Raw genomic sequence first — 27419 nt, forward strand, 5'->3', positions numbered from 1 at the left:
ATACCAGTATCTAGCACCTTGATTGGGGCCAAAATAAACAGGAAGGGAAGCACAGAGGAAGCATGATGACATGTGAGGTTTACCTGAGCCAAGTCTGTGCTTTCAAGGCGAGAGCAGAGGTGGAGAGCCACAGACAAAATGGGTTGACAGGGAGAAAAAAGAGGAAATTCACCAGGCTCAGTGGCAGGGAGAAAAAAGAGGAAATTCACCAGGCTCAGTGGCAGGGAGAAAAAAGAGGAAATTCACCAGGCTCAGTGGCAGGGAGAAAAAAGAGGAAATTCACCAGGCTCAGTGGCAGGGAGAAAAAAGAGGAAATTCACCAGGCTCAGTGGCAGAGGGGAAACTGAAGCCAGGACAGTCCTCAGTCCTCTCACACCCAAGGCTCCTTTTTAATAATCATTGTAATATCCCATTTTCTATCTCCAAATGAAATTCATAGAAAATGTATCTTGTTTTCCTATATGCTGCCAAAAAAAAAAATCTATAGAATGCTTCAACTATAATATCAAGAACTACTGGCCGGGCGTGGTGGCTCAAGCCTGTAATCCCGGCACTTTGGGAGGCCGAGGTGGGTGAATCACGAGGTCATGAGATTGAGACCATCCTGGTCAAAATGATGAAACCCCGTCTCTACTAAAGATACAAAACATTAGCTGGGCCTGGTGGCGCGTGCCCGTAATCCCAGCTACTTGGGAGGCTGAGGCAGGAGAATTGCCTGAACCCAGGAGGCGGAGGTTGCGGTGAGCCGAGATCGCGCAATTGCACTCCAGCCTGGGTAACAAGAGCGAAACTCCGTCTCAAAAAAATATATATATATCAAGAACTACTTGAGAGTCATTGATAATAGGAAAATATATATTGTAATACATACATTTTGGGGCACAATGACAAGAGAATACAGAGTAAAGTAGATAGACATTTGTATTGCACTTTGGGGCAAAATCTGTCAATGCACTGGCCACTATGGAAACATCTCACCCACAGATGTGCCCCTTAGGGGATACCTCTGAAATAGCCAAGCCACAGACAAGATAAAGAAGACTCATCTCTCTCTTTCATGGCACTATAGTAATAGTTCTAGAGAATTCCATGTGCAAGACATACTTTGTATTTGGACATAAAACAGAGTCCGGTCAAGACCAGGTATGAATTGTGGTTTCCACACAGTTTACCATGAGGGCCATGGAACTGCTCTTTGGTGGGGTGGGTTGTTGGGGCGCTGTCCTGTGAACTGTAGGACTTCAGTTACTGTGAACTTCGAAGCACACCACGGACTTCCAGAACAGTCCCCTAGGGGGTGACGCAGCCCCACTGAGAACCACGGGAGAGCCTGGGAGCCACAGGGCAGCCAGCTCTAAGTCAGACGTGCAGGGCTCCAGTCCCAGCTTCAAGAAGTCCTAGCAACTGAACGGCCCCGGTTAAGTCACTGAACTGCCCTGTAACCTTTATTTATGGAGAAAACATCTTTCTCGAAGGATGGCTGAAGGGTTAAGTAAGATAACACAGGGTGGGTGCCTGGCCCAGGGTGGGCCCTCAGTGATTCTGTTTTCTGTTTTCTTAGGACCAGCCATGTTTGTTTTTAAATTTTATTTTATTTTATTTTTAATATTTGGAGACGGAGTCTCACTCCATTACCCAGGCTGGAGTGCAGTGATGCAATCTCAGCTCACTGCAACTTCCATACCGTGGGTTCAAGCGATTCTCCTGGCCCAGCCTCCCAAGTAGCTGGGACTACAGGCACCCCCTACCATATCCAGATAATTTTTATATTTTTAGTAGTGACAGCGTTTTACCAGGTTGGCCAGCTGATCACAAACTCCTGGCCTCAAGTGGTCTGCCCACCTCAGCCTCCCAAAGTCCCGGGATTACAGATGTCATCCACCATGCCCGGCTGACCAGCCATATTTATAAACTGCCTCCTGTACTCCTGTGGGTCCTGTACTATTTCTTCCCTCTGTAACCGCCTTCTTAGAGACAAAGGATGTTGGCTTTGCTCTCTGCACCACCCCTGTGGGCACGGGTTTCCTAGAAACTAAGCCCTCTAGGGCTCTGATCTCTTTGGGGCCCTGCCTGGTTTCCCAGGAGCCTCCCCACTGTCTTCTTTCTTCAGAGTGAGGCCACAGACATGAAGGGCCCGGAAGCTGTGAAAGGTGTGGTGAGCACTTAGGAGCTCTGCTTGGCCTCTCAGAAACAGATCAGTTCACAGACGTTGGAAAGAAAAAATAAAACAAGAAGCAAAAATATGAGACTTACCAATCTCATATTAAGCAGACGGAGTGTCAATCTTTTCTATAGGGGGAGAGTCATTAAATGCATATTTTTAAAGGTAATTTTAGGTGAGTCCCTGTGGCTTACTCTGCTTCTATTCTGAAGTCAGAAAGATCTGGGTTCAGATTCTGGTGCCCACATAGATCCCCCAGCTTCCAGATGGAAAACCTCTATCATGTGTTTTCCAGCTCAGCCACTCAGAAACCTCCATGCCCTCAGCTGTAGAACAGAGGGACAATGACAATATCTGTTTGTGAGGACTCTATGCGCTCTTTGGATATTTTCAGCAGAGTTGGGAATGTTTTGGGTCATTGAGATAACCCTAGGTCTGGCTTACCTGTCTTCTGGCAACGAAGGAGAAAACTTTTCACAGGGATTTGAAGCCTAATGCTACTGAAGGTGACATGGAGTCTACAAGGCTTAGAAGGAACCTGAGAACCAGGCCATTCTATGAAATGGATTTGGGACCTCTGCTGCAGGGATCTTAGCTCTTTAGTGGATGGATTGTTGAGCAAGGGCCATTCTCCAGTCTTTGACAAACTGTATGGAGATGACTCAGCTACACGGGAGGAAAACAGGATATGGATTAAATAATGCATATATTTAATGTACGTATCTGTTGCTATGTGTGTGTATGGGTGACATTTATTGAATATTTACTACGTGCCTGGTACTCTGCCAGGCTCATGACATACATTAGCTCGTTTAAGGCACAAATCTATAAAGTGTGCGTGACTCCTATTCCCATTGTGCAGATGAGAAAACTGACTCTGAAGGCATGTTGCTTGTTCATGAAGCAGGTGGGACTCAGACCCAAGTTTATTTGAAATTTTCCAATCTGAGAAGGAAGCAGACGCAGATAGTAAATAAGAAACTGCTAAAGTGGTGGGGCCTGGTAACACTATGGCTTCTTACCTATGGAGGTGAGACTCATGAAATTGCCCACCCTGAGTACAGACAGCACGGGCCAAGATCGTGGCACACAGCTGAAGCCCCTGAGCCTGGTGGTCCGATGGCCCATGCTATGGGTAGAGGAAACGTACCAGTCATTCCAGAGGGGCCTCAGAGGACTTCATTCTCTCAAAGCCCCTTCTTGCAGCACTTGCACATTCATGATCCTTTCTGTTTTAAAGACTTTTGTCTATGCTAAAAGATCCAGTTCCCCAGGAGCTGGGAAGGAGGTGAGGATTAAGCCATTGTGCTGGTTGTTTCCACCTTGCCTGTGAACACTTGGGCAGCCTTGGGCTCCTGCCCGTACAGCTTGGCAGGCTGTGGGAATCACTGGGGGTAGGCGAGGGGGGTGCACTGGAACTTGGCGTCCACAGCCCTAGGTTCTCGTCCAGGATCAGCCACAAGCTGACCCGAGGAAAGATCTGGGGCTTGGAATCTGAGTAGCCTCTTGAGGTCACCCCATTTCGTTAAGTGCTCCATTGTTTATGTTCTTGTGTCTTGAACAAGCCAAGGCCACAGATTTCAGTCCACAGATTTCAGGAGTGCAATTGATGCAGCTTTATTTAAATTCAACCTAATTTCCATCAGAAGTCTTCATTATCCTGGTAGGCAAGCACTTTCCATGAGTTTAGTGTGTCTCTGCCTGTTCCCAGGGTTTACCTGACGCTGAAGGGAGAGGGGGTTATTTAATCATGTCATCATGCAGGCATTTCCTGAGTCACCCAGTCGCATCTGGTCTTCTGTCATCAGTCCAGGCACAGGTCAGTGCTATGGCCTCCTCATTCCAAGGGAAGGTCACCTTGGAGTCAGTCGGCGGCTTCCTGGGCCTCACTCTGAAGAGCCTGCAGGAGCAGGGAAACTTCCCCCGCTGAGTTGTCCATCTATGGCCTCTGGGAGGCTGTCTCCTTTCTGGCAGTAGCAGGGCTTAGAGCAGGGATGTTCTAGGATCCTTCCCAGCAGTAGGAGAGAGAGGGCTCTGTGGATCAGAAAACTCCTCTCTGCTCTGGGAGTTTCCAGAGTTAGGCCCAAGGTAGGAAGGCAGATGCCTGCCTGGACGTCGTGGCGCAGGTCTTTGAGTCTGCCAGCCCTTCCGTTTCCCTTCGATTCTCTTCCCTTTCCAGTCCAGATCATCTTTCCTGAGCAGCTTGTTTAGGGGGCTGGGGGTAGGGTGTGGAGAAGGCAGGGTACAGAGAGGACAAACTGGCCCAGGCAGTCCCCCTGTTTTCCTTCTTGCTCTGAGATTCCCCAGGCCTCCACTTTTAAGAGTCAAAAATCCAGAATCTGCTTCTTTGTTCTCTGGATTCCTGGGTGTCCTCCCTTCCCTGAGGCCTTAAGCATGGAATGCTTTAGCTGAGAGAATAGAGAGCCAGGGGGTGCCAGGAATCTCTGGGAAGAACAACTGGGTTTCAGACTGACTTCTCAGAGAGAGCATGAGAGGCGCTAATTAACCTCCTGGTGTCTGGACCACAGTGCATTTGCTCATTCATCTACTCATCTAGTTTTTAATGCTTACTGGGTACCACCTATGCTTAGGGAATATGAAAGGTGAAGAGAAAACTTCCCCTTCACCCTCTGGAAGGTTTGCTGAAAATCAACTGACAAAAGACTAGTAGGAGAAAAGACATACAAAATTTATTCAAATGCGCATAACATGGGGCATCGCAGGAATGTGATCACCCAATAACCCAGTGCGGCACAGAAGTTTACATGTGGTATATACATTTTTCACAGGGGACAGGGCAGGTGGGGACCCACCCTGGAGGAGAGGGGCAGACATTAGGGAAGGTGAGGGGAGAGCTGCACAGGGACAAAGGTTGTCTTATTATGCAGATAATGTCCCCCAGGTAATCTCTTGGAGCTGGTCTCAGAAGAACAGATGAAAAGTTTGGATTGGTGATGACTCCCACTCGCTTCTCTGGTCATTGATCTTTCCTGGTTACTCGATGAGATTTCTAGGGCAGGAGTTTAAGACAATTGCATTTCTTTTGGGAAAAAAGCTGTCTTGGTCAGATGAGGACATTCCAAAGAGAGTCCCTCCCTGCACTTAGGACCAGAGGGGAAACAAGGCTAAGCTAGAGGAACCTTGATTCTGAGGCAGCTTCTCAGGCCTTTCAGCATGTCAAACAGAATTTTGGTGGAATGGAAAAAAGTGTGAATTGAGAAACACTGAGATCAGCCAGCCTGGCCCTCCCCTGAGGCCTCTGTCTACTGAGGGGGCTCTTTTGGGTGTTTGCTGGCTTTGCAGAGGAGTTGGACTTGGCCTGCCAAATCAGACAGGGAAGTGCCAGCCGCACCTCGCAGCTCACACTCAGAAGATCTGACCAGCTCAGGCTGCTCAGGAAACCAGGTAAGAGTCAAAGAGCAACCACTTAACAAGAGAAAATGGCTTTTCCAGCCTCACCATCTGCCTGACAAAGGGACAAAATTGGTATGCTCCACTCCAGGACTGATTCTCACACTCTCATATATTCTAAGGTTCTGAGATTCCAAGAAATGAGAGGGAAAAAGCAGTCTCCACTCCAGGATTGCCTGATTACTCCGGAGTGCTGTGTGCCTCTCATTAATATTTCACTGTCTCCTTCTCCCTCCCCTCCCTACTCATAATCACCTTGTGTGCAGCTCTTCTGGGAGGAGCTGCCTTGGGCCAGTCTGCTGCAGCTGGTCATATCTGCCAACCAGGTGTTTGACTTTGAAATGGGTATCTCCCTGGCCAGAGGGAACCAAGCCCAGTGGCTTGCCTTGCTAGGCGGCCTTGCTACATGAGCAGACTCGTAAGTGCATGGTCTTCCCTTGGCTGTGCGTGGTGTACTCATCCTTTCCATGTTCAATGAATTGGAGATTCCGGGAAAAGAAAGCAATGGTCTTATTGACCCACCACCAAGGGGTCAATTTTGGTGTGGCAGGCTATCCCCAGAGTACTCACCAGTTTTTGTTTTAACCTTCCTGTTCTCATCTTATAAAGGCCAGAACGTTCAGCTTCCTAACTTGCATGGACCACATGCATGTCTTAATGTTCTCAGTCTCTTCAAACTCATTGCCAGCCTAGGATTTTGTGCACAGCCGAAAATGCTTTCTCCATCCTCCCTCTTCAACTGGTCTTAGGCTGTCATAAATTCCTGCTCATCCTACAGATCCTGCCTCTTTAGTGCAGAGTTCTCTAACTCTACCTCCAGATTTGGTAATTTGTTCTCAGAGTAATCTTAAGGTAGTGGCCTAATCACCTAAGTAAATCAGTCATCCTTATCTAGGGGAAAACAGAACCAATTTGAATACTTAGATGCATTAATTGGTGCAAATATTCTAGAGTGTTTAGGTAGTGAATGACTTATCCTGATACCTCCAGTTTGTATTTTATCTGACAGAAAAAAAACTGAGAGCACACTGCATCTGACAGTTATGGAAACCTGTTTGCCTTTGCTGTATACATTGAAAACGTGGGTGAAGGTAACTTCCTAGAAGGAGACTTGAGGCCCATAACTTTCTTCTATTACCCTTGCTCTTCTCCAACATCAAGTTTCTAGGGTGTTGTTAGAATTGGCAATACATTTTCTTAAGCTTCTAGCAGACACCCGGCGTGTACTAGAGGGCTTAATAAATGGGATTATTAGTATTACTACTGCTGTTATTATCATGTGATATAATTTCTATGACTCACTTTAAAAAATGATTTTCTTTTTTATTAGAGGAAAGGTCTCTGTCCCCCAGGCTGGAGTTCAGTGGCACATTCACAGCTCAATGCAGCCTCCAACTCCTGGGCACAGGTGATCTTCCCACAGAACTTGGACTATAAGTGTACGTCACTGCACCCAGCTAATTTTTAAAAATTTTTTGTAGAGATGGGTTCTTACTCTGTTGCTCAGGCTGATCTTGAACTCCTGGCTTCAAGCAATCCTCCCACCTCAGCCTCCTAAGGTGGTTTGGGATTACAGGTGTGATCCGCTGCACCCAACCATAAAATAATTTTCATCATGGAATAAGTCTTAGGTAATTCAGAGACATATCTGGTGAGCAGAGAAATATGGTTCATTAAATAATTTATTTGGAAGAAATAGTGTGTTCAAACTTATGAAACTAAAATTACAGAGCCCTGAGGTCTGGTGTGTATGTTGGGAAGGGCTGGTGGGGAGGTGCTGTGTCTGGTCAGATTCGGATGCGACTGATGTGTCTTTGGCAAACTGAGGGGTTCTGGGCTTCACCCAGTCAGGAGGGGTTAGAAACAAGGTCACACTTCTCCATCCCTGGTGTCATTGCTCCATGCAAGTCCATCTGTCATCTCTTACCTGGTAGGATGAGCATGCTTGACCCCCTACACAGTCCCCTAGACACAAACCACACATCCCGGCAACTTCACCTGTAGATTTTTCCAAAGCACAAATTGGTTCGTGTCTCATATCCTTCCCTACCCTGCTGAGAACATTTTCATTGCTCTCTATTGCCCTTGGGATAGCGTCCAAAACACATGGATGGCAGAGGTAGATCTCTGGAGAGAGAAAACTGCCTGAGAATAATTGATATCTCCATTCACATCACATTCAGCCGCCCCACATGTGTTCACAAGTGCTGTCTGTGCAGGGCACTTCTCTAGGTACAGGGAATACAGCAGTAAACAAGGAGCCTCAACCTCTAGTTGCATGGGGATGAAACACAATGAATAAATAATATAGTCAATTATTTATTGTCAAATATTGATTTAATGTCAAATATTGAAAAATGATATAAAGAAGCCGTTTTAACTGCTGCAAGAAAACCATCAGAATATTCCCTGTATCAGATGGGTGTTGTGGCTCTAGCCTATAATCCCAGCTATTTGGGAGGCTGAGGCAGGAGGACTGCCTGAGCCCAGGAGTTGGAGGCTGCAGCGAGCTATTGTGCTGCTGCACTTCAGCCTGGGTGGCAGAGCAAGACCCTACCTCTTTTTTTTTAAAGAATATTTTTAGATCAAGGTTACTTTATTTCCTATGGTAGTAACCTTGATAGTCTTCGAAGTGTCTCAGAAAGAGGAAGCCAGGATGGATATTTACAGCGTTTTGAAGTCTGGGCAGGTCTTCCAATGTGCGGATCTGGTTGGGATTGGGACCTCTTTTGAGTAAAGCAACTTATTATCTTTCTGGACAAGAATTTTCTGGAACTAATAGTGAAATCATGGAGGTCATGTTGATGGAGGTGACCTTGTCCCCAGTCCTAATAGTTAAGCAGCAGGATACAAACTGTCTCAACTCTCTCAGGGCTAAGTATGCAACAGAGATCACCCCAGGTCATTGCCTGGGGATGTTCTGCATGACTCCCAGCCTAGAGTTGCCAGATTTGGTAAACCCAAAATATTTTATCTGCCAGGCATGGTTGGCTCATACTTGTAATCTCAGCACTTTAAGAGGCGAAGGCAGGAGGATAGCTTGAACCCAGGAGTTTGAGACCAGCCTGGGTAACATGGCTAAATCCTGTCTCTGCAAAAAAAAAAACAAAAAGCACAAAAATTAACAAGGCATGATAGCACATGCCTGTAGACTCAGCTATTTGGGAGGCTATGGTAAGATAATTGCCTGAGCCTCAGAGGTCAAGGCTGCAGTGAGCCATGATGGTGCCACTGCACTCCAGCCTGGGCAACACAGCAAGACCTTGTCTCAATATAAAAACCTTTTATCTGACAATTGCATCAGAGTGCTGTCAGGTTTTCAAATGAACTGTCTATATATTGAGTCTTGTGTTCCACAAGGTACCAGCTGGGCCAAGCTGAGCTCTGTAGCTCTCTGCAGATTGGGGCGCAGGATGGTGTTCATTTCACTGAAGTTCCCTCTCAGCATGGGAGGGAATTTGAGTTTGGAAGCTCCACATGGGACTCAGGTCCCTCCAGTGAGCTGGGTGTGCTTGAACAAGTTCTTCTCCTTCTCCGTGCCCTGTAACATGAACCTGACAATCAGAGGGTTTGCAGGCACTTCTCCAGCTCTGTGGACTGCCCATGTGGAGACTTTAGTGCTATTTTGTATTAAATACAGTCATAAACATCCAACTCAGAGATGTTTGGCAAATATACGTGGCTGTTCTATTATTGGTTTGGAAATGTTTAGAAACTTGACCTCCAATTTTGCTATAGTCTCTTTGGTAACTGTTATTAGGTGGTGACCTACTAAGAAATTATTAACTAGGGAGCTATAACTTGGAGGCTTATAATTTTTTAAAGGACATTGATTTGTGCAGCCCTGATTAAAATACAATGAAGCCTGAGGCTTAAATGTTTTGTTCTGAAAGGTTGAAAGGGTGGGAATCGACTCTAAAGATGTATTGGCTTGAAAACTTTATTGAAATAATATTATTTGAAGAGCTTTGTGAGCATAAAATGATCTGACAAAAACCATTTGATGCTAGCTCTGGCAGCCTGGAAAAGCTGGGGGAATATAGGTTTCTTCGGATGAAGTCTGGGAAAACGCTTCCAGATTACCTCAGGGGTGAAAAGAAAATTATTATTCCACTCCACAACCCTGCTAATTCTTTTCAACATCAGTCCAGTCAAGTCATGAGAACCCAAATGGAGGAAGCATTTATAATTGTCATTTACTCTACTTTACCAAAGGCGACTGTTCCGAGAAGCTCTGACAGGACAAAAAAAAGACCCGAAATGATTATGAAAGAAATGTGTGGCCAAACGGATCAGGCCTTCCTACACATGTTCCCAGACGCCAGTCACAGGCAGCAGGTGGGGATGGTTCCAGATTAAAACAGACCTCCTTGGCAAAGAAAATCTTCTGCTCTGGCCTTGTCAATGGAGTGATAATGTGAGCTCTTTCTCCTCCCTCTGTCTCACCACAGACATACATCATGGAGCTCTTTGTTATTTAAAAGCATGTATAAAAAAGATTACCATCCCCCCATGCCAGAGGGAATACTTCAGAAGTGAAATATGCAATCATTTAGGGGTTACATTTAAAATACCTCCTCCCTTTTTATCATTATATTTCTTCACTTGGACTACGCTAAAATATGAGGTGTGTCTGTTGCTGTGAGAATTTTTTTTTCAAATTTCTGAAATAATACCATAACTTGGAGATTAATGTTCAGGCTTTACCAAGATTATAACAAATGCATATTGCTTTGATCTAAATATTTCTCCAAAGGTTGTTGCTGATCGTTCTCCTTTGCCTATAATCTTCTGAGAAAGCTTTTGAATTTGCCAGCCTGACACCCAGGGGGACAGGAGTGCAGCTGCCTTCCCTTCCTTCCCCCTCATTTTCCCGAAGATACTCTGTTCTCAGTTTTGCCCAAATTAGTCCCAGGATTTCAGTTGTCTTTTTTATCCAACATTCCATCATGCAATTCATTAACATCTTCACATGAAATATTTAACAGATGAGTTATGTCCTAATTCACATTTCAATTTTAAATTGTTATTCATGTGGTAAGTCATTTATCCTGGACACCAGCAGACCTCTGGCATGGGCTCACATTTGATGTACGGAAGGTTGGAGTTATTTTCCTTGATGCTCCAGAACAGTGGCTTTATTCCAAACCCTGGGCTAATCATGAAATATTCCCAAAAAATGGCATTCAGATTCATTGTTAGTTCTACTTGCAATTAACTGTTTTGAAAACAAACAGAAGAAAACATTTAAACAAATGTGGCTTGGGTAATGGCTTTTATAGTCGACCATTAATTAAGGCAAGTTGGAATCCAAATGTGTCAGGCCTTGTTACTATCACTGCTAGCACTCTGCCATGGTGCACAAAGATATAAAAATTTAGGGACTGTCAAAGTGGGACTGAGATGGGGTAAGAGATATTAACCAACCCGTGTAAACATACCCAGTGCCCTGATTGAGAAATACGACCAGCAAGGAGGCTGATGATCTAGATGAGCATTTATTTGTTCAATATGGGTTTGGGGAAAAGTCATTCTACTCCTAAGAGATGAAATACATGGGAAATCCTTAGCAGATATTTTATTTATTATTAACTTTTTATAGTTGTATTTTCTCTAATAAAGCTACAATTTTCTACTATATTCCTACCCATGGGTTAGAATCGGTTAGAAGAAAACTCTCCTGTTTGTGGAACAAGCCAGTACAAGGCAGCTCTTGGATCTGTTTCTCTGCCTGGACACCACAATGAAATGGTAATTGTCCACATTTGTGATTGTCCAGCAATACCTGGGCCATTGAGAAGTTTGTGATGTGGTGTGGCCACCTGGTTGATGTGCACAGGAAGCTGAAGCACCAGTGTCAGGGAGAGCAATCTTGGGTTCTGTACCTGACCTTGACTGGCTTGTCAAGGTCATTTTTTTTTTTTTTTTTTTTTTTTTCATAATTCCAGGAGGGGTAAGTGACAGGGTATATTCTTCAATTTTCTTTTGCTTTTAACAGAGTGGTAGAAACTGGGTAATTTGTAAAGAAAAGGAATTCATTTCTTAGAGCCTCTTCTTGGAGACTGAGAAGTCCGAGCTGAAGGGGCCCATGTGGTGAGGGCCTTGCTGGTGGGGGCTCTGCAGAGTCCCAGGGAGGCATAGGGCATTGCATGGTGAGGGGACTGAGTGTGCTCACTCAGGTCTCTCTCCCTCTTCCTATAAAGCCACCAGCCTCATTCTCATGATAACTCATTAATCCATTCAACCATTAATCCATGAATAGAGTAATCCATTCATAAGGGCAGAGTCCTCAGGACCCAGTCACCTCTTAAAGGTGCCACCTCTTAATACTGCTGCATTAGGGACCAAATTTCAACATGAGTTTCAGAGAGGACCAACATTTAAACCATAATGCAGGGTTTGAATGGTGGACCACACTTTTGATTAATCCTAAAGAAAAAGGATTCATTCTCTAAGAGCCTGCTTGGCTGATAGCATGATTTTGTAATGCATTCACTCACTGATGTGACACCCTAAGGTATATTCCTAGTTGTGGACAGTTTGCACTGGCCATAAAGGAATTTTCTGCTCACTCTCAACATATTGGCATGAAAGGTATATTAACCATGAAATACAAGAATAAAGAATAAAAGCTCTAGGAGCAAATCACAACATGAATGATGACAACACTATCAACTAGTTAGAGTGTTCTAATACCCATGATTTTATTTACTCTCATTGAAACCTGTCCCACAAAAGTTCTGTTCAGAAGCTAGAGCCAATGCATCTATATTGGTGGAGACGGAGAGGTAAAGTGACATCCCAAGGCTACACAGCATTGGTCTTAAAAATGGGGTTTGTAATCAAGTCTCCCAGCAAAACAATTTCTGATTGCAGTGCACTGATGGTGGCAGGATTGTTTTTCTGCCTTCTGGATGAGCTCTCTATGTGTATGTGAATATATTGCATGCCTAGAGGGCTGGGCAAATGGAAGTAGGGGTGTTTGGGTGAGTTTGTGTGCCAGGCATTGTGAGCAGTATTTGTGCCTCCTGTATGTTGCAAGTTGAGGCCAACCTCACAGGAAATTATTTTGAAATGAATACAATATGAAAAAAGTTTTATTTCTGATTTTATATGTAACATTGTTATTTCGTGAGTTTCATATTACACTTGAATGCATGTCTATTAACATATGAGATGTATGTATGATTTCATCTTGAATACATTTAAACATAATAGCAGTGGAAATATAATTTGTATTCTCAAATTCTATAAAGCAAAATAAATAAATCTTGAGGGTGGTAGCCCCATTGAGCATGTTGCTTTGATTTCTTTGGGGTTCATTCAAATTCATTACCAGCTTCCCCTTGCAAGTCCAGGTTGTCTCATGTCAGCAGCTCTGTCTGATCTAAACCTCTATACCTAAGTCATCTCATTTCTTCTGCCTCTACCTCTGGGGAGTGGTAGTATGGGCAGGTTTGTGGAGAACTGTACCTTTCGTATTGAAGGTGTGCTAGGGTCCAGTTCTTTTCTATGGTTCCTTCTGGGATCGCTGGTCATCGTCCAATAGAAGTCTCTGCAATGATGAAATGTTCTAGATCTTTATGGTTTAGTACCACAGCCTCTACCCCCCTGTGGCTATTGAGCACTTGAAATCTAACTAGTGCAACTAAGGAACTACATTTATGAGTATTATTTAATTTTAGTTAATTATAATTTAAGTAGCCACATGTAACTAGTGGTCACCAATTTGGACAGCATAGGATCAGAGCATTCAAGGTCAGCTGCCTGTCCCTAGATTCAAATGTGCTGATCATTGGCATTCTGCAAATCAAATGGTCTATGTGTTTTGGTGCTTGGATGATGCCCTGTGTTCGTCTCTGTCAGCTCTGGGGATGCTGAAGTGTGAATCTCTTTTCAGTGATGATTGGACTTCTCTCCCTAAGTCCCTACCCCCAACAGTTGTGTGTCTCACATCTTTTTCTCAATACACCTATCACCTAGCACATACTGGGTTTCTGATGAACATGGGAGAAGGGAATGGAAGAAGGGAGGGTAAAAGTAAATAGGAAGGAAGTTAGACATTTGGGAAAAGAGGAAGTCTGGAAGGAAGATACTTCATTGAGGTTTTGAAATCTGTAGTCAGGCCTTCTTAGAGCATTGAGAGGAGTTCTGAAAACAGTCCTCACAACTGTCGAACATGGAAAGTTCAAACCAAAAGAGAGGTCAGAGCTTGAGATGGAGATACCTGAATATTTCACATGAAAGGATTCTGGGCTTTTTGGGATGGCAATTCTCATAACAATAATTTTGCTGGTTAGTTGATTTCCAAAGACCATCCCAGGATCTTGGGGTCACTGTCCTAGGAGGCTCACCCCATATTAGCACATTGGGAGGGATCCTCTGAGATAATATTTTCTGGATCTGTTGTGTTCCTGGGAGGTGAGTAAGATATCACCAGATGCAGTTGTGAAAAGGGACTCTGTCTCTATCCATGTGATGAAGATTCCTAGCAGGGAGGGAGCTCTGGGGCATCCATAATCAAATTAAAGTAAGGAGCACTGCGACCTCCGGGGAAATATGCTGATAATTTTCTGGACTGTCTAAAACACTTCAACCCCCAGGAATGGTGATTTTATTTTCTGTACTCTCCTTGGGACTTGAGTTTCATGAAAGCATTTGCTGTCTTTGTTTTCCTTATTAAATGAGCAAAACCGACTTAATATACTGTTAGGACTTGAAATGTGGCTGAAAGAACAAAATAGATGGGCTTGACAGATGTCTCAGGTTCCATTTGGGTTATGTGGGGCTGAGGGGAGAGAGTAGGACTCACTGAAATAGTTGTGTTTTCTCTGATAAAAGTCAGAAAAGAAAAATGTGGACCAAAACATAGGAAAATCATGAAAGGAAGCTATACTGGTTTATGGCAGGTCATATTTTGTTTTTCTGAATAGAGCTGGCCCTAGGATTCCCTTAAGCATTTTTGTTTATTTGCATGTTTCCTGGGGGATAGGGGTATTCTTATTTTTTTTGGTGCCTTGTTTTTCTGCACTTTAAATCATTTTCACACTTAAATAACTACCTCAGTCCCATTACTCTCGATCCCTTACTTTCATTCTCTCATTTTCCATTTTACAGGCGCTTTCCCTAGCACTTCCTCTGCAAGCTTTCAGAGTGGGCTTTCTAAAATATAAACCTGATCCTGCCAGTTCATTTCTAAAGAGCTTCAGTGGCACTAACAGCGGATGTCAGCATATGTTTTCTGTAAAGGACCAATAGTGAATAATTAAGGTTTTGTGGGCCATGCAGTCTCAGTTAAAACTACTCAGCTCTGCTATTGGAGCCGTCGACAGTATGCAAACCAATTAGTGTGGTGTGCTGCAAGAAAACTTTATTTACAAAAAAAATGCTGGATTTGGCCATTGGACCAATCTCTGGCCCACAGGATACTCTTGATACTTGGGCCTGGCATTCAAGACCTTTTGCCATTTGACCTCAGCCTGAACAACTGAGTTCCCATTCCCATTATTCTCAAGCCTCTGAACAAATGATGGTTTTTAAAAAGGTTCTCTCTGTTTCCCTCCCTCCCTCTTTCCTTCATTTGGATTGCCATCTTCCCTGGCTTGTTAGTGTTTTGTGAGTGGGCTCTCCATGCCTCGCCTTACACAAAGCTCTCCCCAGTGCCTCCCAGGCCGTCAGCCCCATTCTCTGCTAAAGTTCTTCATGTCTTGAGTGTAGCTTTTGCAATATAGCTACTCCTCAACTGGACGTGAAGGGAGCTTAGTACCCACTGAACAAATGGTCGTGAAGTTGATCCATCAGTGAAATTGTGAGTCTCTTAATTATAGGAGAGTATATTAACTTGCGAGTAAAAGAAAACACTGCAAACCCCAGATATGCCACAGGAAGCCAGGAGCCAGTGTTACTGGAAAGGGGACAAGGTTAGACGTCGGGAACACAGCTGGGTCAAAACCATCAGAACAGTTGCAGCCAGGACTATCCGGGAGCCTTTGAGCAACAAGCTCATTGTGCGGGCAGGGGTGTGAGTGAGGAGGGAGGGAAGCAGTGTCTAGTTCAGGGCATCAGGACCAGGATGAGGATGCAGCCTGCTGGAGAGAGATCAGAGAGAAGCAGCCAGCATGATTAATGGGATGGAGGGACTGACTCATGAGGAAAGATGAAAGCACCCCAAGGAGATGGGTAGAGGACCGACAGGGGCAGATGAGAGCAGGCTGCAAGTATGTCAGATGGATAAACACCCAGGAGGGAGCAGCTGGCTTCATCAGGGAGGTAAAGGTGAGGGCTCCATCGGAGAATGGGGGTGGGGGACTCATAAAGGGCATCGGGGGGTTCATGGAAGCTCAAGAAATAACAGGTGGGCCCAAGACAGCTCTGGGCTATTGGAGGGAGAAACACCATGTAAAGACTACCCTGGAGTGACTCTTCGGGGAGCCTGGATGCGCTACCCTGTAGGGCCTTGCAGCTTGCCCTTGGCCCTGAGAGGTGACCTTAGCCTTACTCTCTCTGCTTGACAGCCTGGCGGGGCCTGGCCAGAGAGGGCTGCAGGAGGGGAACTGTAAAGGGGCACACGGAGAAGGACAGATGAACTAATTTCCCACCCTCCTCTTAGATACAGGTTACTAGTTGTCATGACAGTTTCAAGGCCTCTCTTCTGAAGTCAGTTTTCAGCCAGCCCCAGCCTGTCTTTGGTGAAACTGGAGATACTTGTTCCAAGCCCAGGACTCACCGCTGCCTGGCATGTATCGGATCAAAATTCAGCCCGAACCCTGTTTCGCATCCTGCACCCTGGCCTGTCAGGCATTTGGAAGATGAGATTTATTTGAAATGCAGTCAACTACCTTCAGACTCAAAATCAGCTTCCTTCAGGCATTCTCTGAAGTGTCCTCTGATGCTGAGAAGAGCAGCTTGTGTTGTAGCCTGGCCACATGGCCCACTTAACAGCAGGTCCCCAACAGCTAATTTACTAAAGCCATCCCCCACCTCAGCCATGTGTGAGAATCATCTAGGACACTTCTAAAACATACCCAAGCTAGCCAGGGTGACTCATGCCTGTAATTCCAGCACTTTGGGAGTTTGAGGCAGGCAGGTCACTTGAGCCCAGGAGTTCGAAACCAGCCTGGCCAACATGGTGAAACGTCATCTCTACAAAAAATGCAAAAATTAGGCAGGCATGGTGGTGCACACCTGTAATCCCAGCTACTTGGGAGGCTGAGGCATGAGAATCATTTGAACCCAGGAGGCTGAGGTTGCAGTGAGCTAAGATCACACCACTGCACTCCAGCCTGGACAACAGAGTGAGACTCTGTCTCAAACAAACAAACAAAACCATACCCAATCCTAGACCCTCACCCCCAGAAATTCTGATTTAAATAGTCTTGGCACAGAAGGCTAAGACACTTCAGCATCAGTATTTTTTCTTAATGTTCCCAAGATGGTTCTAATGTCTTGAGAACCATCCCTGAATAACCCTTTATTTAAGTGTGATAATAATTCACATAGGTGTTACTCTTCTATATTTCTCTGTAACTGCTGACTATAATATCACTTGAAAGTTTTTTTAAAAAAAGCAAGCATTTATGGTGAGTCATCTGTGTACTCAGAATCTTGCTGGGGGCAGGATTTGAGCAGGGAGCAAGAACAGATCCTCACTCTTTGGGAATTTGTGGTCCAAAGAGTGAAAGACACTTAGAGCAGAACAGAATGAGCCCGGGGTGCTGACCTGCTGCATTTCAGAGGCTTTTGACATTCTGCATGTTGCAGCCATGCTCTGCTCTAGTCTTATTCTGGAGTCTGAATTCTAAGTCCAAAGACAGATGGCAAATCTCTCCCAATGTACACAGCCAGTTAACCTTTACTCTCAGGGCTTGCTTCAACAATTTTTTTTTTTTTTTTTTTTTTGAGATGGAGTTTCACTGTTGTTACCCAGGCTGGAGTGCAATGGCGCAATCTCAGCTCACCGCAACCTCCGCCTCCTGGGTTCAAGCAATTCTCCTGCCTCAGCCTCCCGGGTAGCTGGGATTACAGGTGCGCACCACAATGCCCAGCTAATTTTTGTATTTTTAGCAGAGACGGGGTTTCACCTTGTTGACCAGGATGGTCTCGATCTCTTGACCTCGTGATCCACCCACCTCGGCCTCCCAAAGTGCTGGGATTATAGGCGTGAGCCACCGCACCCGGCCAACAATTTCTTTAGGAAGTAGAAATGCCCTGGATAGTTATTTGGGTAACAAAAGCCCAAGACCTTCATGAATCTCCAAGTTCCTGAACCCAGCACAACAATGATTACCAAAATGGGAGGTCCAGTATAGTGGCATGCAAAATTTTAAGAGTATAAAAGTGATTTTTTTTCTTGCAATTGTGTATTTCATATGATGGGTGTTACAATATTATTTAGGTTGAATTACTGTAGTTCTTTAAGCAAAAGACAAATGAGAAAACATAGGTAAGAGTATTGGTGGTATGCAGATACAGCAAAAAATGGGAGGTTGTGTGCAACAGGCTGAAGTTTGCAAAACTGCCCTGGGGTACATGACGGGCTCTGGGGAGTTCAGTGTTTCCTGCAGCCTCCTCCTTCCAAACTCCTCTAAGGTTTTCCCACCATCTAAGGAGCATTTTGCCCTTATCATTTCACTTTCTGAAATGGTTTCAAGTCTTTCAAGTGGTTCGGGCTTCGTGGAGAAAAACAACTTTTCATGTTACAGTTTTGAGGTTCCATTATATTCACTTTCCAAAGTTTCAAATCACTTTCTTAATCTCTTCTCTTTTTGGATATTTCTGTCACTAGAACTAGCATTTTTGGTTGCTTTAGGAAGCTTTTCACAGACAAAGAAAAAATTACATAATTTTACCAGTTTCTTGGGAGAGAAGAACCTTGAGATGCGGACTGTAGGAGGCTGGTTAAACTAAGTCAGTTATAGTAAAGTGATGCACTTCTGAATACCCGTCTCATGAGAAGTGCTTTTCAAATGTTACATCTCAAAACACGTGCAGAGTACACATTCTAGGCATACAGATTCACACAGTCATAGCTGATAGAGGAACTGACGAAATAGTGATCTTTAGGGGTGGGGGCAGGGGTGTAAGTACATGAATTTTAGAAACACAGAAGTAACATGTCTCCAAAGAGCCATCTGTTTTGTGCTGTTTGTTTTATATCGAGAGTTCTGTGAGTGCAGGTAAACCTGAGAATTCTTAACCTGAAAGATAAAATGTTTTAGTTGTATGCTTCACTGTACATTTTATTTGATACGCTTATATCAGCTTCTTGCCATGACAGATAATTTTCAATGATAATCTTAAATAATTGTGTAAAGGGATAGCTAATGCCTTGTTTTATTTATAATTTGTCCCAGCTGTAGGCATTCAGATGAAACTTGAATTTTTCCAAAGGAAGTTCTGGACTGCCAGCAGACAGGTAAGTTATAATCAGCATCTTGAAGCATTAGCGACACTGTTATTATACAGGTGTTCACATTTGGATACCTGGAGCCTAAAAGTGCCAGATTTCCGATGAATGTTTGTAAAACGAACTGCTGGCTGCTCAGATTACCTTTCATTTCACTGCAAAATAAAGGGCTGTCAGCATGTTAGACACCACATGCTGAGCAAAGCAGGGAATTGGCTCCTAGGAACAGTTTTTTTGTGTGGGATCAAGATAGTGACCTTCCAAAGATGATTTTCTTTTAAGTATCGAGGCCTCTTGAGTAATTTTCATACTGACTTTCTCCTAATCCTGTGGTTGTGCCTGGTTACTTACTTGTCAATCTCATTATCAAAATTTTGAAACTCTGCATAACTGGGTTTGCCTAAACGTGTACCTGACTTCTTTGTTCACTGGGTCAACCTTGGAGAATCTGGGAACATTTTTTTCTTTTTGCTATGCTCTCTGTACTAAGTAATCTCAGTGGTATTTGTTGAGTAATCTGGTAGAAAAAGCCACTGATAAGTTGCTTCCATCTGCCCAAATCTAGATGTTAGAATGGTTTATCATCCCTTAAATTAACAGACTTTAGGAAAATATAAACTAAGGAGACAGACAGGGGTTTTTAAAAGTCATTGAGAATTCATGAATTTTTAAATTAAATAATTATATTTTTAGTTATTCTATTATATTTTAGTTTTTTATTAATATAAATATATTTTTAGTTATTTTATTAATTTTATTATATTTTAGTTACCTAATGATTTGAGATCTTAAAAAGATATCATTAATTATCATTAATGTTTAACGACAACATAAAGTAGACAAAAAAGAGCCGGCTCCCCCATCAACTTTTTTTTTTCTTGAGAGGGAGTCTTGCTTTGTCACCCAGGCTGGAGTGCAGTGGTGTGATCTCAGCTCACTGCACCGTCCACCTCCAAGGTTCAAGTGATTCTCCTGCCTCAGCCTCCTGAGTAGCTGGGATAATAGGTGCCTGCCACCACACTAGCATAACTTTTGTATGTTTCAGTAGAGACAGGGTTTCACCATGTTGGCCAGGCTGGTCTTGAACTCCTGACCTCAAGTGATCTGCCTGCCTCAGCCTCCCAAAGTGCGGGGATTGCAGGTATGAGCCACTGTGCCCCGCCTCGCTCAATTGTTTTATAGATCTTTTCTTTTACATTACTACTTGGAATTGATACTGATTCTAGAGACGGTAGACAAGACACGTCATGAAGCATTCCTTTTCAATGAAATTGGGTATTTGAATTCTAGCCCATGACTTGGATAGCTTGTCCTTAAGTAGCTCAGTGGCAGCCATAGCTGCCCAAGTAACATATTTCCCTCTGCTTTTTGCCCTCACAGTGTGCCTCCCTGGATGGAAAATGCTCCATCAGCTGCGATGATGAGGTAAGACAGCCTCCTGGTCCTGTTTCTACCCCTGTGGAGAGAAGGTGACATGGTGCTTTATGAGAGAGGGAATGCCCTTGTAAACAGGGCCAGGTTGACACATTACACTGGGTCAATCTAAAAAAAAAAGTCATTTGCTTTATTTGCTTTCTTATTCCCCCCCACCACCCCTGTCAGTTTATGACAACAGCTGGAAATGTGTTTTAAATGTCTCATGGACAGCACTATTGGAATTTTGACATTTTTGTAGGAAATAATACAAATTACTACTGTTTGGAGCTCACATTACAATTCTAGAACCGTTTTCTATATGCCTTAATTTCTTTCCATCCTTGTAACAACCCAGTGAAATAGGAATTGTTGACCCATTTTGCAGATAAGAAAAACTGAGGATCAGAGAAATTAAGTGGTTCAGCTAAGCAAACAAAAAAATCTAGGAGTTGAAAACTTTGAAACTCAGAATTTTTCTTTCTAGCATACTGCTTCATTCCTACAACTCTTTTTTTCTTTTTTCTTTTCTCTCTTTTTCTCCTCTCCTGTCTTCTCTCTTCTCTTCTCCCTTCCCTTCCCTTTCCTTCCCTCCCCTCCCCTCTCCTATCCCCCTCCCCTCCCTTCTTTCACTTTCCCTTTCTCTCCTCTCCATTTCCCTCCTCTCCTCCCCCTTCTCTCTTCTCCTCTTTATCTCTCTCTCCATGTCTTTTGGGAGGAGGGATTTTAATCCTACTCATGAGCAATGCAAGATGAAATTGCGCCACCATCCAAAGTGTTTCCATCTGCCTTATGTTTTTATACCATGCCATCCTGTACTCTCTGTCCCATGTTTTGTAGCAGGGAGAAGCATAGTGGCCTTTTCACTTTGCCTGAGGTAGTCTTTCTCTCTCTGCATCAGAGAAACAGCAGTCAATATATAAACTAGACCTTATAAATAGTTGCATATTTATATTCCTTCTGGTTATCATGAGGACTTAAGAAATCCTAACCAAACAATGTCAACCCAGAAAACGTAGATTAGGAACTAGAAAGTAGACAAAGGAGAATTAAGTAAGGAAATGTAAAAGGGAGTCCAGGATGAAGTTAAAATAAAATACTCAGTCCCAGAAGGTCTGGCTGCTGGTTAGAAAATCATCATCATTGTTTGAGTCACAGTATCAAAAAAAAAAAAAAAAAGCCAGTCAACAAAGTTTTCTGCAAAAGCCCAGGTTTTTGTGATCATTAGATCAACACTAATTTCCCTGTAGGAAAGAACACCCTGTGAAGTTATGGTCCACACCCTTTTCCGTAAGTTCAGGGATAATTTTCGTACAATAGTCAAGTGGGCCTCAAGCCTTTCCCATGTCTTTGAGACATTTACTGTATTATTGGAGTGCTCAGCTCAAGAACAACACAACTCAGTAGTAATTGTGATTAATCGGTGTCTTGAGGCCCCATGGTAAACTCCTCACTTGCACAGTGGGTATAATTATGAATCCCAATTTTACAGTAAGAGGACTGAGGATGGTTAGTTGGCTGATTGGCTGATTATACAGATGGTTGGTCAGGTGGCTGATGGGTAGGGCAGTAGCTTGGATAGTTGGTTGGCTCATTGGTTGGTTGGTTAGGTAGCTGGTTGGTTGATTGGATAGATAGTTGGATAGTTGGTTCAATAGTTTTATAACTACAGCCAGAGACAGTAATCTTCCTAGAACCCACATTGCCTCAGTGCATCCTCTTATAAAAGCAAATGGAAATGGATTTCCACCTAGAGTTGGAAACATCCAGTGAATGTCTGTTATTCAGTGACTGCTTTCACAAGTGCTCTAACATGGTGGTTGAAGGCAAAACTACAGTTACACAGACTAGCTTCAACTTGTGACTCTGACAGTAATAACATATGTGACCTTGGGCAAGTTTCCAAACCTTTCCATGCCTCAGTTTTCTCAACTATACAATAGGGATAGAAATACACACCTCACAGAGTAATGGTGAAGAATGAATGAGATAAGATATGAACAATGCATGGTATGGCTCCTAGAAACGGTAAGCATTCAATAAATGTTAGTTATAACATTTTTTAAAAACTAAAGATATTTTCTTCCATGTTGTGGTTTCAGGTTGCTGGATTTGAAACCTCAGATGGCAATAGTATGTACACTTTGGGCCAGTGACAATTTCCCCTGGGCATAGTAAGCACAGGCTATGACCTCTTCCTCACTACTAACAATATTCTTTTAGCAACTGTTGGGATAAACCCCTATTCAAATATTTAAAGGTCCCCATGCTTTGAAAATTAAGTCTTGAACTTGATCTGATGCTCGAATGTCCTGAGTTTGTACTTTGAAGCTGTCGTCTATTGTCCTCTTTGACATTTAAATTTTGGCTCCAGGCAACCAGTTGACATTGTTTTAAATAGAAAAGTCAGCCCTGCCTTCTCACCACTTTCCATTGTTTCAGCAGACTCTAGCCATGTGTCATTCTCTTTTTTATAACTTTTAATTAATGTTCCTCCTCTCCCCCAACTTCCCTCAAATAATCAGGTCCCCATTAAAAACAGCTGTGAGGGCTCATTAAATTCAGTGCTTCTGGCTTTTCCACTGCACTGATGACCTGGCCCAACTCCTCAGGCTTATCAGACATACTTAGCGATAAATCAATCCACTCCAGCCCCTTTGTCTCCCCCGTCAATGCACTCTCTGGGCCTTGGCAGAAGTGCCCTGGCTGGTAGGAGGAGCCAGTGTGCCAGATGCTCTGCCATCTTGTAGAGGCACATCTTTGGTTGGTCTAGTCAGAGCCTGAGCCATGTTACTTGGAGGACCTGGCCATGGGGGTGACTGTTAAGGAGCTCCATTTCACCCAGGGTGAATGTTAACTTCAGAGCCATTGAGGCAACAGTTCACACACTCACTCCTTCCTTGAAGACATGTTTGCTGAACCCTTCTTAGGCACCTGGTGCCTAGCTGAGCCCTGGGCATTCAATGGGAAGCAAAGTCAGAAATGGTCCTGCTCTCCTGGAGCTTACTGGTGAGCAGGAGAGAGAAACTTACGTGATCATCAGTTGTGATAAGTTTTGCAGAGTGAACTGACATGCAGTGGTCAGGGAAGGGTCTTCTGACAATTTAAGTCAATGGAAGAAGGAGATGACATTGAAGACAATGCTCTGAGAAGAGCTTTGCAAGCAGAGGACACCACTGTAGAGGCACCGAAGTGGCAAAGAGTCACTGTGGTCAAGGAAAACACAGTTAGCATTCAGGTCAGAAGGAAGAAACGAGGGTCATGTTCACCTCTAATCTCAGTCTGACCTGTAGGTGCTAGTGTTTCCTCACTGCATTCAGTCTCTTCTTCCACTCACCTCTGCAACACTTCTCATCTGATGACAGCACCAGGAATTGGCAAAGACAGGGGAAGGTGAGAAGGTGTCTCCTACTGAGGCATTGGAAGAGGTGTGAGGGCAGTGAGAGGATCGAAAACTTCATGATCAAAGTCAGCTCTACCCTTTCTTGTACCAGAGGAACAGAGACTAATAACCCCTATTAAATATCTCTAAGACTTTTCATGGCCTTGTAGGCATTTCCTCTGGTATCAGAAACACCTGCTTGAATTATGACAGGGTGAGGAGAAGGGCTGCCTCGAGGCAGCCAGGCGCCTGCATGTTGGACCACCCAGCTCAGCGAGAGGGTGGGTTTTGATGATCCTTGGAATAGCGACAGAGGATGGGCAAGGGGCCACAGGTGACCCCTACTGAGCACATCTTTCACAGGTGACCCCTCTGCAATAAATTTTTTCAAAAGGCAATCTTCAGATACGATCGTTCGTTAATGAAAAGGCAGAGCAAATGGTGTGAAATAAGTGTCATGTATTCCACAACGGAAATACTAGGGTTAGATCACGAAACCTGGAGAAAAGGAGCAAGGAGTGGCGCCTTCCTGTGCCTGAGGTGCAGAGATTCGGGCCCCACTCTCAGATGCAAGAACCTAGTGTGTGTGTGTCTCTCTCCCTCTCTCACTACAAATGAAGACAACAGGCAGTATGATACCAGCTTTCTAAGTGAGTTGTTTCACCAGTCAATGCAAACAAAAGGCATCCTTCAAAATAAAAGGCAAAAAGAAAAAGCAAAAAAGCTCAGCCAGTCTGCCAGGACCTCCTGCTAGGAACTATGTAACAACTTCCCTTTCTGAAAAGCTGTAAAATTGTAGCATTAGGATGCTTGTAAAAATGACACATCGTAGGTGACCAATAAACATTTGCTGAGCAGATGTCAGCCTGTGTTCTTGGAGGACTTACTGTGCACTAGGTACTGTGCTCAGTACTTTAAATGCACACTCCCATTTAATCTTCTCAACAACCTTATGGAATAGTTGTTGCTATTTCCATCTTTCAGATCAGAAAACAGACTTGGAGCCTTAGAAAGACTTTGTTCAAGGTCACACGGATAGCAAATGTCATTCTCTGATTCTAAAACTGGCGCCTTATCCTTTGGGCTAGTACGCCTTCCAGTGGACACAGGGTTAGTACTGCCATTTGTCACTCCCAGGCACCCTGCCCTTCTAATCTGTGACTGCCCAATTCCCACGACCTGGGTTGGGGCTTTAACTTCAGGTATCCACTTGATCTGCCTCAGTGACCAAGAGTCAGACTTCTCTGAGTAACACTGAGCCATCCAATAGTTGCAGAATGATGCGTATTTTAAAACATCAACTTCTCTCTGTGCTCTCTACCCCCACCCTTTATTGTTGCATTTTTAAAACAACCTCATTTCCAGATGTTTTGCCAAAGGTAGCTGTGCAGTAGGTGCTTACAGTGTCTGTTTGAGCCCCTAATTTCTTCAAGTTCTTCAACCTGTTAGTGCACCCTTGGGCAGGGTGACAGACAGACATCTTTTAAGGTGGTGGGCTTGGGGTAGCATGGTGAGGGAAAGCTAAGAAAATACTTCCCCTGTTTCCTTTTATTGGACCGACCATATGGAGAAGGCAATTGAACATTATTTATTGTAAAGTGACATAGAAAAAACATTTGATCAGACTGGATTCTAGCTAATTCTGTCCTGATTTATCCATAAACCCAGCACTCTGACCCCTTAACTCCAGTGGGCTTACTCCACTCCACTATACTTCTCAATAATAATTTAATCCAAGTGGTCATTGACAGGGAGGTCTATTTAGAAAATCATCTTGTCACTAAATTTGCCTTTTAATATTTATAGTTAGGCAAAGTAACAGCAGTATCTATAAAGAAAATGCAGCTGGGGGCAGTGGCTCACACCTGTAATTCCAGCACTTTAGGAGGCCAAGGCAAGCAAGTCACTTGAGGTCAGGAATTTGAGACCAGCCTGGCCAACATGGTGAAATCCCATCTTTCCCTAAAAATACGGAAAGTAGCCAGGCGTTCTGGTGCATGCCTGTAGTCCCAGCTACTCAGGAGGCTGAGGCAGAAGAATTGCTTGAACCCAAGAGACAGGAGAGTACAGTGAGCCCAGATCATGGGCCACTCCTCTGCAGCCTGGGTGACAGAGCCAGACAAAGGAGAGAGAAAGGTGGGGGAGGGAGGGAAGAAGGAAGGGAAGGAAGGAAGAAGGGAAGGGAATGGAAAGAGGGAAGAAGAAAAGGAAGGAAGAGGGAAGGAAGGAAGAAAATGCAGTGACACCTTTCAGATTCAGTGATCTAGGTCTACATCAATGACAAAGCACCCTGCCTTGGACCTGTGGTTTTTCTCAGTGATTTGTAAATCCCAATGTCGGCACTGCCTGTTTCTTACTTAATATGGCTCACAAGTCTTATTATACTCAGTGTAATCTTGAAATTCAAAGTTAGCCGTGAACAAGTATAGTGAGGCATCTTCTCTGCTGCCAGATTTCTGTCCTGGAATCTTAATATAAGGAAGAAAAGTCGATTTGAATAGTGTGAGATAGAAGCATGGTACAAGAAATAAATATCAACTGGTACTCAGCATAGAAGAAATAAATGCTGTTCCCCAGCCCATGCACAGGAAATGTGCCCACTTTGCTGGGTGATGTGTGAGGCCCAGGCCGGGCATAGTGGCTCACACCTGTAATCCCAGCACTTTGGGAGGCCAAGGCAGGAGGATCACTTGAGGTCAGGAGTTCAAGACTAGCCTGGGAAACGTGGTGAAACCCTGTCTCTATTTTTAAAAATACTGAAAAATTATCTGGGCGCGGTAGTGTATGCCTGTAATCCCAGCTACTTGGGTGGCTAAGACAGGAGAATCACTTGAGTCCAGGAGGCAGAGGTTGCAGTGAGCTGAGATCACGCCACCATACTCCAGCCTGGGCAACAGAGTGAGACTCTGTCTCAAAACAACAACAACGACAACAACAACAACAAAAACAGTGGCCCCTTTGGAAAAACATGGAAGCTTAGGCATGTTGTCCTTCTGGGCCCTGGCCAGTTCTCCCCTTGTTCCTCTTCCCGTCACTGTTTGGTAGCATGCAGACCAATCTTACCAAAATGAGAAGTTCATTAAGTGTATTTTTAGACTCTAGCCTATAATGCACTTCTTTTTTTCTTCCCTAGATTATTTCTTAGCAAGTGGTGGAGATGGATAGAAAAATTGCCCTAAGCCATGTCTTGTTTCAAGATATTAGCTTAAGAATTGCTATGCTCAGCGAGTCTAGGAACCTGTAATTGGGGTTGATAACACTTGACTAAACTGACCCAGACATCAGTCACTTTTATTGTTTTTACTTGCTTTCAGCCACGATAATGACACCCCAGACACTTGGTATGTTGATTTTTCTGCCATTTGTTGTGGTTTCCTTTGGTAGCAGGTGACAGACAGAATCTTAGATATATAGAGATTAGAAATAGATACACATATAGGTATAGAAATAGATACACACATACACACATTATATAAAGGGATTGCTTTTTTCAAATAAGGAAAGCCTTCCATCAGCAGGCAGGACCCTGAGACCCTACTTGTGTCCTGCCATCTTTTAGAAAGTAGGGGCAGCTGGTGCGGTGGCTCACGCCTATAATCCCAGCACTTTGGGAGGCCGAGGCGAGTTGATCACAAGGTCAAGAGATC

The 27419-nt window shown here is 44.0% G+C and overlaps 1 protein-coding gene across 28 annotated transcripts in view; it reads left to right on the forward strand.

Moving 5' to 3' along the window:
• Positions 1-27419, forward strand: part of CACNA2D3 (calcium voltage-gated channel auxiliary subunit alpha2delta 3) — a 923853-nt gene that overhangs the window by 804037 nt on the left and 92397 nt on the right. For 15 of the 28 annotated variants that reach the window (XR_008476741.2, XM_078351196.1, XM_078351197.1 and 12 more), the window contains 3 exons: positions 17474-17596; positions 18925-18986; positions 20358-20402. Coding sequence is in view for 27 of the 28 variants with exons in the window: in XM_078351196.1 (XP_078207322.1) it covers positions 17474-17596; positions 18925-18986; positions 20358-20402 (230 nt within the window). In the remaining variant the exon portion in view is untranslated. The remainder of the gene's footprint in view (positions 1-17473; positions 17597-18924; positions 18987-20357; positions 20403-27419) is intronic. The other 13 variants (XM_078351206.1, XM_078351204.1, XM_078351205.1 and 10 more) reach the window with 1 other exon arrangement.

This window comes from Callithrix jacchus, chromosome 15 (assembly GCF_049354715.1).
Source record: "Callithrix jacchus isolate 240 chromosome 15, calJac240_pri, whole genome shotgun sequence".
In the NCBI taxonomy this organism is placed as follows: domain Eukaryota; kingdom Metazoa; phylum Chordata; class Mammalia; order Primates; family Cebidae; genus Callithrix; species Callithrix jacchus.